The following is a 17707-nucleotide window of genomic DNA, read 5'->3' on the forward strand; positions in this document are numbered from 1 at the left end:
CAGAGTGAGTAGGGAGTGCTAGAGAGTGCAGAGTGACTGCAGAGATTAAGCTAATGGCAATGTAAATGGCAATGCCATTTATTTATCTGTTTTCAAAACCAACACAAATACAAATTTTGTCATTTACAATGCCAATTACTCTAACTTTTCCAAAGGCGAAACCATTGCATTGTAAATGCTTGTTGTCCTTCCTGCTCCTAGGTATACTACATCGAACCTTCCCACCAAACTGCAACCTCTATATTGTATATCTCATTGTGTTTAGCAACAGTTTTTTTTTACTTTTTCATCTAGTTTAACCTTTATCCTATGTGGACTGCTCATTTATGAATCAACTTTCTGTACTTCTACACACTGTACCTGTATTTAAACACCTTTCTGTTACAATTGTAAAGCGCTCTGATAACTCTGGGTCCAGCCAGCGCTATATAAAACCTCTAAAAATAAAAAAATAAATTCATATATTTCATTTCATATTCTTTATTTCGATGATTGTTCATCATAAAAGATACACAAACAGTACAATCATGCAGAATTAAAAACATGGTATTACAGTATTAAAACTCCCACAATGGGAAAGTATAATTTTCTGATCATTAATTTGAAACACTTCAAAAAGATTAACACAACTACCAAATTGTAACTCAATCAAATATTCCTCTCTACATATATATTTAACACCACCAGTCTTCTCACTAATCCCTCTATATATTTGTTTCTAAAGGGTACTTTAAAAACTTAACACTACGAGCAAGGAAGCTGTATCTTCTTAGATTTCTGAACATGTTTTGTAATTTGAGTCCTGCACCCAACTACATTTTACTGGGTATTTTATTTTTTGTGTTTTTTAATTGTTTTAGGTGAAATGCATTATTTAAGAAAGCTCGCTCGATTGTTTATAATTCGATCCGTACCATTACCAAAGTTTTTTCAGTGGTACCCAAAAAAGTAAAACCATAGGAAGAGGTGTAACAAAAATCTGACCCAAACCATTATACCTTACAATTAAATAAAAGCATGAAGAAATAATATTATGCAGCTCCAGAATAGTGGCTGTTAGACGGGGACCTGGAGGGTCGGCCGAGCAGAGTGATCGCACAGACAGGTAACTTCCCCCCCACAGATGGACACCACACAAAGCTTATGGTAACACCTTTTATAGGCACTTCGGGTAGTAGAGTGGTACGATACAGGGCGATCAGGACACGATGATCCTCTCAATTCTAGTCTCTAGTAAGGGAAGGGGGTAGCGGGACAGTCTTGGTACCCACGGGTACGGGTGTGTAACGGTGATAGCTCACAATCCTCGAGCTCGGTGTTCGGATGGGTCAGACTGTGGCAGCGCCAGCAGGTCCCGAAGAGGTAGTAGGTGGCACGGGCCGCGGCAGCGCCAGCAGGTCCCAACGAGGATGAAGGTTACAACGGGCCGCGGCAGCGCCAGCAGGTCCCACGAGAATGCAGGTTGCAATGGGCCGCGGCAGCGCCAGCAGGTCCCACGAGGATGAAGGTTACAACGGGCCGCGGCAGCGCCAGCAGGTCCCACGAGAATGCAGGTTGCAGAGGGCCGCGGCAGCGCCAGCAGGTCCCACGAGGATGGAGGTTGCAGAGGGCCGCGGCAGCGCCAGCAGGTCCCACGAGGATGAAGGTTGCAGAGGGCCGCGGCAGCGCCAGCAGGCAGGACAATAGTTCACAAGGCAGGGCTGTGGCAGCGCCAACAGTCCGTCAAGGATGAGTTCGTCGCGGTGTCTCTCGACTCCAGGATACAACTGCCTTCCTGTCCTGGGGCTGCCTCAGTTATAGGTCTGGCGCCCTTTGATGTCCGGACCCTCGCTCTTGGAGGTCGGGAGGTCCGGGATGAGGGAGTCCAGACACCCAGCAGGGGGGTGGAGCCAGCGCCCGAGGAGGCTGGGGGTGCTCGGCACCTGGCGGGGGAGAGCCATCGACACTTCGTACTCCCATTGACCTGCCAAGTGGGCCGTTCACCTCCTGGGTGGAGGGTGGTGCCGGGATGTCGGGGCCTGGCCAGGCCCAGGGTTGGGGTCGGGCTGAGGCCGCACGGCCGCGTGGTGCCGTGTCCAAGATGGCGGCTGGGCCGGGCAATGGTGCTGACGGTGGCCCGGGCCCTGTCCTGCGGGGAGGGAGCGAGCCCTTCATGTGGCCTGTCCAACATGCGTCCCCCCCAGCTGAAGGCGGGGAGAGTCACCCATCTTCTTGGGGACTTTCCTCGTCGAGGCGGAAAAAGCGGGACAGGCCATCCGCGTTGGCGTGGTCTTGGCCGGGTCGATGTTCCACAGTGAAGTCCATCCCCTGCAGGGAGATGGACCAACGTAGTAGTTTCGGGTTTTCCCCCCGCATCTGCATGAGCCATTGCAGGGGTCGATGATCGGTCTGGACCCGGAAGTGGGTGCCGAAGAGATAAGGCCGGAGCTTTTTGAGGGCCCACACCACGGCGAAGGCCTCCCTCTCGATGGTGCTCCAGCGTCGTTCTCGGGCCAGGAGCCGTCTGCTGATGAAAGCCACTGGCTGGTCAAGTCCTTCGGGGTTCAGCTGGGAAAGGACTGCCCCAACGCCGTGGTCGGAGGCATCTGTTTGGACGATAAATTCCCGGCTGTAGTCGGGGGCCTGGAGCACCGGGGCGGAGCACATGGCGGCCTTCAGCTTCTCGAAGGCCGCTTGACAGTCTGGGGTCCAGTTGACCTCCTTGGGTTGGTTTTTAGAGGTGAGTTCCGTGAGGGGCCCTACGATGCTGCCATAGTCCCTCACGAACCGTCGGTAGTAGCCTGTGAGTCCCAAGAAGGCGCGGACCTCGGTCTGGGTGATGGGGGACTGCCACGACTGGATGGCAGCGATCTTGAGTTGCAGAGGGGCCACCAGACCGCTTCCCACCTGGTGCCCGAGGTAGGTCACGGACCCCTGGCCAATTTGGCATTTGCTGGCCTTGATCGTGAGGCCAGCTCGTTGGAGGGCCTGTAGCACCTCTCGGAGGTGGTGGAGGTGGTCGGACCAGTGGTGGCTGTACACAGCGATATCGTCCAGGTAGGCGGCGCTGAATCCTTCGAGTCCTGCCAGGACCTGGTTTACTAGCCGCTGAAAGGTTGCTGGGGCATTCTTCATGCCGAATGGCATGACCTTGAAGTGATAGTGGCCATCCGGGGTAGAGAATGCCGATCGTTCTTGGGCCCGGGGTGTGAGACCGATCTGCCAGTAGCCCGCTGTCAGGTCGAAGATGCTGAGGTAGCGGGCAGCTCCCATGCGGTCTATTAGTTCATCTGCTCGGGGGATGGGGTGTGCGTCTGTTCTGGTGACCGCATTCAAGCCCCGGTAGTCGACGCAGAACCGGAGCTCCGGCGTGGTGCCGGGGGCGGCCGCTTTGGGGACCAGTACCACTGGGCTGGCCCAGGGGCTGTCTGAGGGCTCGATGATCCCGAGGGTGAGCATCTTGGCCACCTCCTCTTGGATGCAGGCCCGTACCCGATCTGGTACGCGGTAGGCCCGATGGCGGATAGGGGGACTGTCTCCCGTGTCCACGTCGTGTAAGCACCAGGGGGTGACCCCCGGGGTGAGGGAGAACAGGGTGGAGAACTGTAGCAGGAGGACTCGGCAGCCTTGGCGCTGTTCCAGGGTGAGGGCCTCCGAGAGTCGGACCCCCTCCACGGAGCCGTCCTTCTCCCGTGACCGTAGGAGGTCAGGGAGGGGTTCGGAGTCCTCCTCGGTTCCATTGTCGGTTGCCATCAGGAGGCTGAGTTCGGAGCGTACAAAGTGGGGTTTCAGTCTATTAGCGTGGAGGACCCGGAGAGGGTTTCGGGAAGATTCCATATCGATGAGATAGGTGACAGGGCTCTTGCGCTCGATTACTTTGAAGGGCCCCGTCCATTTGTCTTGCAGGGCGCATGGTTCGGTGGGAGACATTACCCACACTTGTTGACCAGGTTCAAATTCGATGGAGGATGCATTTCTATCGTACCACCTTTTCATGTCCTCCTGACTGGCCTCCAGGTTTGCTTTTGCCATCTCTCTGAACCTTCTGGTCTGGTTGCGGAGGGTTAGGAGGTACTTGAAAACATCTGGAGGGTTCTTTAGAGGGGGCATTTCCCAGCCTTCTTTGACTAGGCTGAGCGGGCCTCGCACCGGGTGTCCATACAAGAGTTCGAAAGGGCTGAAGCCGAGGGACTTCTGGGGGACTTCTCGGTAGGCAAAGAGAAGGCACGGTAGTAGCACATCCCACTGGCGACGGAGGGGCTCTTCCAACCCCCCAATCATCCCTTTGAGCGTGCGGTTGAACCGCTCAACCAGTCCGTTCCCTTGAGGGTGATAGGGGGTCGTGAATCGGTAGGTGACCCCACACTGTTGCCAGAGGGACTTCATGTATTTTGAGATAAAGTTCGTACCCCTGTCGCTGACGACTTCTCGGGGGAAGCCCACTCGAGAGAAGATCCCCATCAAGGCTCGACCCACTACTGGGGCTGTTATCGTACGAAGGGGGACCGCCTCAGGATAGCGGGTAGCGTGATCCACCAGGACCAGGATGAAGCGATGTCCCTGTGCTGTTCGGGGGTCCAGGGGCCCCACAATGTCTATTCCCACCCTTTCGAACGGGGTGGTCACCACGGGGAATGGTTGTAGGGGTGCCTTGAGTTTGCGGCCGCTCTTCCCACTGGCCTGGCAGGTCGGGCAGGACCGGCAATGGTTGGATACATCGTTCCTCATTTTGGGCCAAAAAAAGTGAGTCACCAGGCGGTGGTAGGTCTTGTCTTGGCCCAGGTGCCCGGCCAGGGGGACATCGTGGGCTAGGTTCAACAGGAAGTCTCTGAAGTGGAGGGGCACCACCAGCACTCGCCCGGCCCCCAGTTCTGCGATTTTCTGTTCGCTGTACAAGAGATCATTGTCCCAATAAACCCAGTGGGCCCCGGTGGTGTCTCCTTGGCTCTGGGCGAGCGCTTGCTGTCGCAATCCCTCGAGGGAGGGGCAGGTCTTTTGCTCCTGCCGGAATTGTTCCTGGGTGGGCCCCCCTTCTTGACGCCACTGAGCCAGGTCGGGAAGCTCGGGGGGCTGTGTGGACCCCTCTGGGGTGGGGTCCGGGTGGTCGGTCTGGGGGAAGTCTTCTTCTGGAGTGATCGAGGGCGGAGGCGCTGCCCATTCTGGTTCTTCTGGTCTAGGGATGGTGCGGGTGGCCATGGACCGGGTGGTTACGCATGCCCAGTCCGGGAGACCCAACATCCCCAGATGCTCTCTTCTTTCCACGGCGGCCCACGGGGAGCTCTCGAGATCGTTCCCCAGGAGGCAGTCTACGGGGGCATCGTCACGGACAGTTACTTTCAGCATGCCGGACACTCCTCCCCATTCGAAGGGGACGCAGGCCATCCGACACAGGCTCTCCGAGTTGTCTGCCGATCGGACGGGGCAAAGTACGTTTGGTAGGATTTGTTCTGGGGTCACCAGGTGACAGCGGACGGCCGTCACACTGGCCCCTGTGTCACGCAGGGCCTCGGCCTTGCGCCCATTGATGCTCACCCATTGGCTGTACTTCCGAGTGTTGGCGGGCAGGGGAGTCCGCGGGACCATGTCTCTTCCTCCCAGGCATGCCAGGGTCATGGCGGCGGGTTCCCACTCGAACTGCTCCGACTCATAGGTCTCCGTGTCTTCGGAGATTTGTTCTTCTCCCAGGGCGGCGGCCGCCATCTGGCGGGGCCCGGGGACCTGGTTCTTCGGGCAGGTCGGGTCACTGGCATAGTGGCCGACTCGCTGGCATCGATGACACGTCACGTTAGCTCGGAACCCCGGGCGCATCGGGGGGTTTCCCCGGCCTGCTGGAGCCGGGGTGGCGTTCGTGGGTGCGGCCGGGGCGGCGTCTCTGCCCCGGCCCGGGCCTCCTCCTCCTCCTCGGGGACGATGGTGACCTTGGTTGGTTCTGTTCTGCTCATTCGGCCCACTCCGGGCCACTCGGGTGCTCTCCCACCGGTCAGCCTCGGTGGCGAGCTGCCGGGGTTCAGTCAATTTACTGTCGAGGAGGTGCTGCCTGAGCTCGACGAAACAGTTGTTGGAGAGGTGCTCCCACACAATGAGATTGAAGAGTTGTTCGTAGGTGGTTACGTTGTTACCCTTGATCCACCCCTCGAAGGCTCGGCTGAAATAGTTCACGTATTCCAACCACGTCGTACCTGGGATCCGGGTGCAGTTGCGGAACCTCTGGCGGTACATTTCGGGTGTAAGTCCATATCGACTGAGGAGGGCGGCCTTCATATGGTCATAGGACGTCATTTGATGGTCCGGAAGCTGCAGCAGGGCATCACGACCCTCGTTGACGAATCTCCCCCATAGACCGGCCCCCCAGTCACTTCGAGCGACCCGGTGGGCGGTCATGGCAATCTCATAGGCTTTGAACCACTGCTGTATGTCGTCGTTCCGGTGATATTCTCGGACCACATCCTTGGGGATGTGGACCTTCTGCTCGGTAGGACCCGGGGAGTGCGGTTGCTCGGGCACCCCTAGGTTTTTGTTCAGTTTGCGTATTTCTATCTCCGCTAGTTTGCACTCGTGCTCGTATGCCAGTCTTTTTTCTTCGAGGTCTCTCTGTCTCTGTTTTTCCTCTCGCTCTTCTCTGAGCCGTAAGTGTTCTAAGTTTATTTTTTGTTCCGCCAGTTTCAATTCTCCGTCTAATCTGAGTCGTGCCAAGTCTAACTCGTGTAATCTATTTTTTTCCCGCTCCTGGATCTCTTCATGGGAGGGGCCTGGTCTCCGTTCCTCCGTCCGGGTGGTGTTGACTTCCGGGGCTGCGGGGTCCCGGGGGGTTGCGGTATTTGTCTCTGTCCAGGCCTCTAGGGCGTTTTTGAAGTCTTCTTTTGTGCTTAGCCCGGTGGTAGCAATGCCTAAGTCCATGCAAAATTGTTTGAGCTCTCGGTGGTTGTATTCTTCCAGCTTTTCCATCTGGAACTTCTCCGCCGATCCGCTCTCTTTGGTCGTCATTGTGGTTTTAGTCGTAGGGTGAGTTACTGTCTGTACGGTACGCGTTGGTTCGGATCGCGCCGCTAGCCACCAATGTTAGACGGGGACCTGGAGGGTCGGCCGAGCAGAGTGATCGCACAGACAGGTAACTTCCCCCCCACAGATGGACACCACACAAAGCTTATGGTAACACCTTTTATAGGCACTTCGGGTAGTAGAGTGGTACGATACAGGGCGATCAGGACACGATGATCCTCTCAATTCTAGTCTCTAGTAAGGGAAGGGGGTAGCGGGACAGTCTTGGTACCCACGGGTACGGGTGTGTAACGGTGATAGCTCACAATCCTCGAGCTCGGTGTTCGGATGGGTCAGACTGTGGCAGCGCCAGCAGGTCCCGAAGAGGTAGTAGGTGGCACGGGCCGCGGCAGCAGGTCCCAACGAGGATGAAGGTTACAACGGGCCGCGGCAGCGCCAGCAGGTCCCACGAGAATGCAGGTTGCAATGGGCCGCGGCAGCGCCAGCAGGTCCCACGAGGATGAAGGTTACAACGGGCCGCGGCAGCGCCAGCAGGTCCCACGAGAATGCAGGTTGCAGAGGGCCGCGGCAGCGCCAGCAGGTCCCACGAGGATGGAGGTTGCAGAGGGCCGCGGCAGCGCCAGCAGGTCCCACGAGGATGAAGGTTGCAGAGGGCCGCGGCAGCGCCAGCAGGCAGGACAATAGTTCACAAGGCAGGGCTGTGGCAGCGCCAACAGTCCGTCAAGGATGAGTTCGTCGCGGTGTCTCTCGACTCCAGGATACAACTGCCTTCCTGTCCTGGGGCTGCCTCAGTTATAGGTCTGGCGCCCTTTGATGTCCGGACCCTCGCTCTTGGAGGTCGGGAGGTCCGGGATGAGGGAGTCCAGACACCCAGCAGGGGGGTGGAGCCAGCGCCCGAGGAGGCTGGGGGTGCTCGGCACCTGGCGGGGGAGAGCCATCGACACTTCGTACTCCCATTGACCTGCCAAGTGGGCCGTTCACCTCCTGGGTGGAGGGTGGTGCCGGGATGTCGGGGCCTGGCCAGGCCCAGGGTTGGGGTCGGGCTGAGGCCGCACGGCCGCGTGGTGCCGTGTCCAAGATGGCGGCTGGGCCGGGCAATGGTGCTGACGGTGGCCCGGGCCCTGTCCTGCGGGGAGGGAGCGAGCCCTTCATGTGGCCTGTCCAACAGTGGCAGAAATAGCAAGGGCAAAAAGGTTACCAATTGGAGTATAATACATCACATCAGCAGGTGGCCAGAGCAGCTTGTATGCAAAAGCAAAGAAGGCAGCCATGTTTAATACATAAAAAAACCCATAAAAACAGTTCTGTGAAGCAAGAAAGGAAGCCTCTTTCAGACAGACCAGAGAAAAGAGGGACTAATCGGACAGAAAGGTGAAACTGGGCATTATGTGGATCTGTACATCTAACAAAAAGCAGAGCGGTTCTGCAACAACTAACATTGCTCTCTTTTCCCCAGGGGAATATTAGAAGCAGCTGCACTAACCCAACAGTCTACCTGCCTACTAGAAACTGCAAGATACTCATCATGTTTGCTCAAACTGATGGAATGACAGGTCACTTCTTATCTCGCTGTGCAGGGTAGACAGACTGGGCTCCAGTATTTAATTTTGATAAAGAAATGTGACTTCTTTGGAGAAGTGGTAAGCTTCAAATCACCTTTACAATTAAACACTAAACAAAGACGCCACACTTTTTTTAACAATAGAAACTAATAGAACGCTGTAGTTAGAACAAAAGATTAAAAAAGCTGTCAAGTGAAGGATCAAATTAGGAGACCACTAGATCGACACTTTCTTATAAAATTATTTGTCAGCTATTATTATATTAATTTTATTTCTGGTTAAGTAGACCACCGGATCAAAATCCAGATTAATCTCAGTAGTTGGCACTCACAATATACCAAGTGTGCTGGACAGAGATCCAGGTGGAACAATGATTTCGGGCTGAACTCAGACGGCGACTGAGGGGCACATAGACTAGGAGAGATGCACAAATCTGGTAGCAATTAAAAATATCATAACTTATCTGTCTAAAATGACTATGTGCAATTTAACTTTCTGCTACTCAACGCTACGTTGTCTTACCGTTGCTATTTAGTGTTTTCATTATAACCTCCATTTGGGCAAATTCATAGTTGTAATCCGGCTCTGAGGAGGCTTCGCTTGCTGCATCGAGATCACATTCAGTCAGGCTCGCCTCTTTCTCAAAGTCTTTTAACCAATCACGTCGCTTCCGCTTGGGCAGGTTCAGCCTGTTTATAGAAGACATTGGTCAACATCATAAAATTAAATATATAATAAAGGGGGCTTCTTCCAATTAATCTAGTCACAGATGCAGCCTTTTACCTAAAAAAGTGGTTGTTTCCCCAAAGAATCCGGTCTCCGTGCCAGAGCTGAGTGACGGAACTCACAAGAGTGCCGTTGACACAGGTTCTGTAAGTAATAAAAACAGGAAATCTGAGATAATTTTACACAGGTATAATAACTAATCATATAGACAACAAAGTGACAACAATAACATATACATCTCTAAACATTACAGCACACTCACTTATCTCTTTCAGAAGTTCTTCATGGGGTACTAGCCTGCAAAAAAAGCAGCAATAAAATCTTCCTCATGTTTGAAATGACATTTTGGTTCTCCAAACGTACCTGTTTCAGTAAATTCCTGTGGTTTCTTAACTGAGATTAACAGCAATTTCCGTAACTCTGCCTTTAACATTAGCCAATAACAGGCAGATTAGGTGTTTTTGTGCTTTAATGTGGGCTATCTGCTTTCTCCTGGTAACAATTTGCTGCAGACTGCGCATTCTATTCTCCCAGTTGAAAAACACAAAGAACAAGTTCTTTACCATCTGCGACGCTCTTTCTGGTGGATACTTTATTTCACTGCAGATTCCCTACCTTTAGAATATCCTCAGGTACCAGACTGGATCCGGAAGTCTTTTCAGCTTAGCCTATGAGTGCTGATAGGTTACTGCACCAGCCGTACTTGTTGTGTTGAGTTTCCTTAAAAGTTTGGTCCACGTTTCCACCAAAGTTTTCGTTATGACTCAGTGAGCCTTTAATCTGGTCCTACCTTTTCTTATGTGCACCCTGTTTGAGCTGTTGCACACCTGTCCCCCACATCTCCTGACTCTGAAGATAGTTACTGTGATCACTTCAGCTAATCGCATGAGTGAGCTTCAAGCTCTTTTGGTACATTCGCCGTGCACCACCTTCTTTCATGACAAACTGGTGCTTCGGATTAGAGCGGCTTTTCTACCTAAAGTTGTAACTCTCTTTCATGTCGGTATAAACTACAACAAAGGAGAGCGACACACCCCAGTATGCTTTCTTGGGGTCCTTATTTCCACCTTGATATTAAAGGGAGATACCTTTATTTAAAAGGACTCTCACCCACACGTGTTTATGTGACATGCTTCAACCTCGAGTCCTCATCCGATGATGTAATACCTCATGTAGTGACCAAATGTAGGTGGCGATGCCGGGGGATTCCACAGTGTATGGGTAACAAAGTGGTCCACCCGTCCATACTCTCCTATAGTGCAAGGAACACCCTAAAAAAGACATTTAATTGCAAGCTAATTTCTGTGCGACTGAGAAACTCATCCGGAGAAGTCAGTCTGTATGACTGAAGGTGTCTGCATGGATTGAGTGTGAAACATTTTAACTAAAACATGGGTCAAATTAAAATTCTGAGTGAGACAATTTCAAAGGGATTTGATTGGTCCGGAAGAAAGGTGGGTTACCCTCTGGCAGTGCTTAATTTGTTAGCAAAGAAAAAAAGTCCTTTTAATTGTTTAGTTAGTTAAAATCGTAACAAAAATAGACTATATACAACAGGTTTATTGATTAAGAGAGACTTGAATAACATCACATGGGGTCATTAGCTCCTTAAATGAAGATAGTCTGAACAGTCTATATTATTTAAGCGCTCATATAGTATTTGAAACAAGCCGAAACTAGAAATGCAGACTTCACTCTAAATGTCGTACAAAGTACACATTTCATCTAAGATTAGTGTGCAATGTACCAAATTAAGAAAGCTGGTTCTATGTGCAAAAATGCTAACTAGAACTATCGCGCTTATTTACTACTTACATTGTCTCTTCTTTTAGACTACATTAAGTCTGCAAAATGGGCATGGTAAAGTGTGTTTTGAGTTTATGCGATGCCCAATATGCAATAATCAATACTTAACCGTGTTAAAATAATAAAAGCAGAGCAATTATAACATGCTTTACGTTCAATGAGACCATTAGCTCAATGGTATATATCTTTTTAAACAATCTCCTCTACCCCTGCTGCGTTTGAAAAAAAGTGCCGGGCCTTCGTCAGGAGGCCATCGCAGTTTGCACCACACAATCCCACCGTACTTACTCAACTAGTACCCATCACACTGCTGCTCCAAGTGTCACAATTCAGACTATTTGAGGCTGCCAAAGCCTTAAAAATAGCTTAGATGGCAGGTTTTAGTTATTAATGCATATTGAATTAATAAACAACTGCTATTCTGCTCATCTTCAAATTACACAAACAGCGCCACCATGTGGCAGTTGTCATAAGCGCAGGTTCGGGTAATTAAGTGCCAGTGCTGGTGCCTGGCACCAGAAACTACAGGCTCAAATTAAACAGCGCCACCATGTGGCAGTTGTCATAAGCGCAGGTTCGGGTAATTAAGTGCCAGTGCTGGTGCCTGGCACCAGAAACTACAGGCTCAAATTAAACACTGCCCTTTGGCCAATTAAAAAGCCGGCTGAAATATATGGACCTAAACGTATGTTGGAGAAACAGCATCCTCCAAACACATCTAATGTTGTTTTTAACACAGTCTAAGGCCCCAGGAGGTTAAAGGTTTGAAAAGGGTGCCTGGAGACTATTTTAAACTATAGAGTAGGATCCCAAAAATCAAAAATAAGATCAAAGAGCTCCCCTTCCCTCTTTTCAGAGGGCACGGGTTGAGCCCATACTGGGATTCTAGACGACCAGATGAGGATTCGAGGATGAAGCATGTCACACAAATTTGTGTGGGTGCGCGTCCTTGTAAGGTTGAAATAAGGACCCCATAAAAGCATATGGGTTGGGTTGCGGCCCTTGTTTGCATTTTATACTAAATGTTAGGGGAAGAAGCAATGACTCTCCACGACAAACACTTCCCTGGCCCTATTTTTTATCTGCATCTCTTCACATAGGTCAGTCCATCAAACTCCTGATGTTCTCTGCTCCACCTCACTCCTCCAATTAGGAGAGACTATTGTTTCAATCATGATCAGCTCTTTGTGGGAATATCAGGTGAACAGTCCTCTGCAGGAAGCTCTGCTATGCTTTGGCCAAGAAGCAGCCCCTGAGGGATTAACAAGAATCAAGGCTGCTACTACTGTGCTGGCACACCGAGTGCCTGTCCTGGATATTTCTCAGGCTACTATGTGGACATTGGTGCACACATTCCAAAAGTACTACTACCTTGACAGCCAGGTCTGTCAGGACGGGTATTTTGGCTGTTCGGTCCTGCAGGACTTTTTGGACTGAGTCATTCCACAGACCCACCACTGGGGGGAGATTTTGCTTTTACATCTATTCTAAAGGTGAGGGAGCTGCAGCTAATGGTATCCATTAGAAGAATGAGTTACTTATCTTCGGTAATGCTCATTCTAGTGAACACTATTACAGCAGAATCTCCAACGCCTTCTCACCTCCCAGTTCTGTGGAATGGACTTTATTGCCACCTGAAAAGGTCCCAATTCAGAGGTCTGCACACATAATGAAGAATTGATCTTTGGACTCCATGTGCCAGCCTGTGGATGATGTCCAGAAAGAGACAGAAGTTTGTGCACATGTGTGCCACCTATTTGAGGTTCCAACTGTCGTTTCTGGTGAGGAGCGGAATCGACGTGGAGCTGCACGATGCCACCCACTGACACACCAGGGCTGCACTGAAAAATCTTCCAGGTCCTGTCTGTTGCCTGGGGGTATTGTAGGTGAGGTATCAGTGGTTATAAGTGCCTGTCAGAATTAGCTATCACAGGGGAGGTGTCAGGATGGCACTAAAGGCCACCTCACCTGTGTGAAAGGGAATTCTCTTAAATACCAAAGGCTGTGATTATAACAAAGGTTTAGAACATACTAATTTTTTTTGTTTCATGTCCAATATAATAAAAGTCACAAAACATTCACTAAGCACAGCTTAATTTTTAAATTTTACTCAGCAATGTCAATTAGGAGTTTTGCAGACAACGTGGAGATAATTAATGCCACACACACACGCTGTCTACTTCTAGTCACAAATTAATTAAAAAGAACCTGCAAAACCCTTACTCACAAATACTTTGGTGCTAACGAGTAACTGGGATTGTGATATGAGCATTACTCTGGAGGTAGCGAAGTACAATTTTTATTCTCTGCTGGTTAATTTTTTATTTTTGTTTTGTTTGATCTGTTTATTGTTTTAACAGTAAGACATAACAAAAACAAAATTCAAGTGCATAACACCTTTACACAGGGGTAACAAAGGTTCTCATTATAGCATATATTCACATTAAAAAAAAAACATTTACAGGTGACCAAGCACAATAAAGAGCACATAACGTAACTTAATATGGAAGTCTAATCATCGAGCAACCTATACCCATATTCGCTCCTGCATTGTCCCACCTTTCAATAGTCACAAGGAGAGAAATGACATCATAATTAGGCGTGAATTGACCTGTCGAATATCTGTGCAAATATAAATTCCACATTACATACTATACCAGCCAAACATATGTCATCAAAATATACGCTTTGCTGACATCTAGCAGAATTTAGGAGATTAATGAATTTTCAAAACTAACAAACTAATTAACTACATGCATATCAGTACTCATGGCTTCATTCCCGAGAAGAGTATTACATACGTCTAAACTACTATACGAAATAAAATGAAATGAAATAAGCATTAGTATAGCGCACTGGCTACCCAGAAGCATCCCAGCACTGAGCAAAACTAGAAACAGGTAGCAGAATCTAAGGAAAGAGAATGGTCTTTAATTATTTACGAAAAGTCAGGTGGTTGGATTCCTTTCGCAAGTACAAAGGCAGAGAGTTCCAAAGTTTAGCCGCATTGTACGAAAACAACCGGCCTCCACTTCTAGCCTTCTTCATCCTTGGGACCTCCACTAACTGGAGCTCGTCAGATCGCAATTTCCTTTTGGCTTTATATGGGCGGATCATTGATGAGTTTATTGGGGGCCCAGTCGCTTGCAGGGCTCTGTGGACCACGCAAAGGGCCTTAAAACTGATTCTCTCCTGCACTGGGAGCCAATGGAGGGAGTGAAGTGCAGGTTTCGCTGACTGACAATTGGAAACTCCCATTAAAAGTCTGCTGCGCAGTTTTGTACCGTTTGGAGCTTTGCTACTACTGCCATAGGAGCGCCCAAATATAGGGCATTAATAAAGTAAATTCTAGACAATATAAGTGATTGGACTAAGACTTTTTTTGCTTGAGAGGGAAATATAGCCAGCCTTTACCAATTATTACATTCTCCTGTTCATGTGGTACTGCCTGGACCATATCATACCTTCTAACTCAGGGCGGTAGAAACCCAACCTCCCCACTCAACTGAATGCCAGTTCCTCATGCTGCGGGATATCAGATTCTGGATCGGGGTGCATATTCGTTTGAGGCGCTACAGCCGCTGTACACTGGGGCTTATCTGCCACTCGCAACAACTGAAATCTCTGTGAAGCTGGAGGAGAAGACTTTTGGGATCATGCTTGCATTCAAGATGGTAGCCACAAGAATGAAAAAGTTGCCCAATGCTAGGAGACGCGAACAGTGATTAGAAGTGCCTAATTAGTTATGGCACCCTGAAAGATGGCGAGAAGAGGAAGAGTATTTCACATTAGGTTGCTGGCTGTGTTTAGAGGCTGATACATACTCGATATATGCAGGCCATTTGAGAGACGGCTTTCAGGGCTAGGAACGAGAGTCAGAAAAACTGTGGTAAATGACTTGATGACAGTGCTACAAATCTACTAGAGTGAGGAAATACCACTTAACAAGGAAAGATCCAAAATATTTTTCATGTCATATTTAGCCCTCAGAATGTAAGACAGAGAACCAATGAAGCTCTAGTACTCACTGTAGCTGAACCTCATCACCTGCATAATCTAGAAATGGGTGCCAAAATAGATCTGGCAGAAACCTTGGGTGAAATGTAAATGTAAATCCGTATTTGTAAAGCGTGAACTACTCACCCTTACAGGTCTCAAGGCGCTGGGGGACGTCATGGAAATTAAGTGAGCTATTGCCCAGAGTCACATGGTGCTGAGCTGAGCAGCCGCCGGAGCCGGGGATCGCACCGTGAACCCTGTGCTCCGAAGTCAGCTGCCATGGCCACTGCACCACACCTCTCCACTGAGAGCTTGCATTTAACAAGCGCTGAGAGGGGAACTAAAAAGGGGTTTAGGGAAAAGTTTTTGAGAGTAACACAAAGATCTGGGAACCAAGATAAGGGAGCTGAAGCAGGACACTGCTCCGGAGGGAGTGGGGGCATAGAGTAGTGGACATGGAAAGCAAAGTGGACAACATGGAAACAAGCAAAAAGAATACAAAACAAACAATGCAACACTTGAAAGCCAGACTAGAAGCTGCACTGTCAAGAACAAAAGAACAGACAAGCATTGGAAATGCAACAGGTCTCGCATTAGAAAAGTTGGAGTTATTGGTCTTGTAAATGACATATTTTATTTATTTGTTGGTTTTTAAAATTGCTAAATTGATGGCTTTGTCATTTACAATGCCAATAGTTATAACTTTCGCGAATGTGACACCTATAGCATTTGGAATGCAACATGTTTTGTATTTACGTCACTTAGATGGCAGCTCTGGTCGTTAGGCCACATCTCTAGAGAGCAGGAGAGTGCAGCAGGGGAGAGAAGCACAGCAATGCAATAGGTCTCGCATTAGGAAAGTTTGAGCTATTGGTATTGTAAAGGACACATTTTTTATTTATGTGCTTGTTTTGAAAATAGCGAAATTAATAGCTTTGTTATTTACAATGCCAATAGTTTTATCTTTCGCAAATGTGACACCTATTGTAACACAATATGTGTTGTGAGGGTGGGTGAGGGGTTGAGGGTGAGTGAGGGTGAGGGGTTGAGGGTGAGTGAGGGTGAGGGTGAGGGTGAGCGAGGGTGAGGGGTTGAGGGTGAGTGAGGGTGAGGGGTTGAGGGTGAGTGAGGGTGAGGGGTTGAGGGTGAGTGAGGGTGAGGGGTTGAGGGTGAGTGAGGGTGAGGGGTTGAGGGTGAGTGAGGGTGAGGGGTTGAGGGTGAGTGAGGGTGAGGGGTTGAGGGTGAGTGAGGGTGAGGGTGAGTGAGGGTGAGGGGTTGAGGGTGAGGGTGAGGGGTTGAGGGTGAGGGTGAGGGGTTGAGGGTGAGTGAGGGTGAGGGTGAGTGAGGGTGAGGGTGAGCGAGGGTGAGGGGTTGAGAGTGAGTGAGGGTGAGTGAGAGTGAGGGTGAGTGAGGGTGAGTGAGGGGTTGAGGGTGAGGGGTTGAGGGTGAGTGAGGGTGAGGGGTTGAGGGTGAGTGAGGGTGAGGGGTTGAGGGTGAGTGAGAGTGAGTGAGGGTGAGGGTGAGGGGTTGAGGGTGAGTGAGGGTGGGTGAGGGTGAGGGTGAGTGAGGGTGAGGGTGGGTGAGGGTGAGTGAGGGTGAGTGAGGGTGAGTGAGGGTGAGTGAGGGTGAGTGAGGGTGAGTGAGGGTGAGGGTGAGTGAGGGTGAGGGTGAGTGAGGGTGAGGGTGAGTGAGGGTGAGTGAGGGTGAGGGTGAGGGTGAGTGAGGGTGAGGGTGAGATGAGTGAGGGTGAGTGAGGGTGAGGTGAGTGAGGGTGAGTGAGGGTGAGGGTGAGTGAGGGTGAGTGAGGGTGAGTGAGGGTGAGTGAGGGGTTGAGGGTGAGGGGTTGAGGGTGAGGGGTTGAGGGTGAGGGGTTGAGGGTGAGGGGTTGAGGGTGAGGGGTTGAGGGTGAGGGGTTGAGGGTGAGGGTGAGGGGTTGAGGGTGAGGGGTTGAGGGTGAGGGGGTGAGGGTGAGGGGGTGAGGGTGAGTGAGGGTGAGTGAGGGTGAGGGTGAGGGGTTGAGGGTGAGTGAGGGTGAGGGTGAGTGAGGGTGAGGGGTTGAGGGTGAGTGAGGGTGAGGGTGAGTGAGGGTGAGGGGTTGAGAGTGAGTGAGGGTGAGGGTGAGTGAGGGTGGGGGTGAGTGAGGGTGAGGGGTTGAGGGTGAGTGAGGGTGAGTGAGGGTGAGTGAGGGTGAGGGTGAATGAGGGTGAGGGTGAGTGAGGGTGAGGGTGAGTGAGGGTGAGTGAGGGTGAGGGGTTGAGGGTGGGTGTGAGGGTGAGTGAGGGTGAGGGTGAGTGAGGGTGAGGGTGAGTGAGGGTAAGGGGTTGAGGGGGAGAGGGGGAGGGGTTGAGGGGGAGGGGTAGGTGAGGGTGAGGGGTTGAGGGTGAGGGGTTGAGGGTGAGGGGTTGAGGGGTTGAGGGTGAGGGGTTGAGGGTGTGAGGGGTTGAGGGTGAGGGGTGGAGGTGAGGGGTTGAGGGTGAGGGGTTGAGGGTGAGGGGTTGAGGGTGGGTGAGGGTGGGTGAGGGTGGGTGAGGGGAGGGTGAGGGGTGAGTGAGGGTGAGGGGTTGAGGGTGAGTGAGGGTGAGGGTGAGGGGTTGAGGGTGAGTGAGGGTGAGTGAGGGTGAGGGGTTGCCAGGGTG

General features: G+C 50.9%; 1 protein-coding gene across 4 annotated transcripts in view; it reads right to left on the reverse strand.

Annotated features, from left to right (window-relative positions):
- Positions 1 to 17707, reverse strand: part of KIF13A (kinesin family member 13A) — an 836323-nt gene that overhangs the window by 330087 nt on the left and 488529 nt on the right. For all 4 annotated transcript variants that reach the window (XM_078687977.1, XM_078687975.1, XM_078687976.1 and 1 more), the window contains 2 exons: positions 9324 to 9410; positions 9063 to 9229 (listed from right to left, as the gene is read on the reverse strand). In XM_078687977.1, coding sequence (XP_078544103.1) covers positions 9063 to 9229; positions 9324 to 9410 — 254 coding nt within the window. The remainder of the gene's footprint in view (positions 1 to 9062; positions 9230 to 9323; positions 9411 to 17707) is intronic.

The sequence above is a fragment of the Lissotriton helveticus genome, chromosome 4_1 (assembly GCF_964261635.1).
Source record: "Lissotriton helveticus chromosome 4_1, aLisHel1.1, whole genome shotgun sequence".
Taxonomy (NCBI): domain Eukaryota; kingdom Metazoa; phylum Chordata; class Amphibia; order Caudata; family Salamandridae; genus Lissotriton; species Lissotriton helveticus.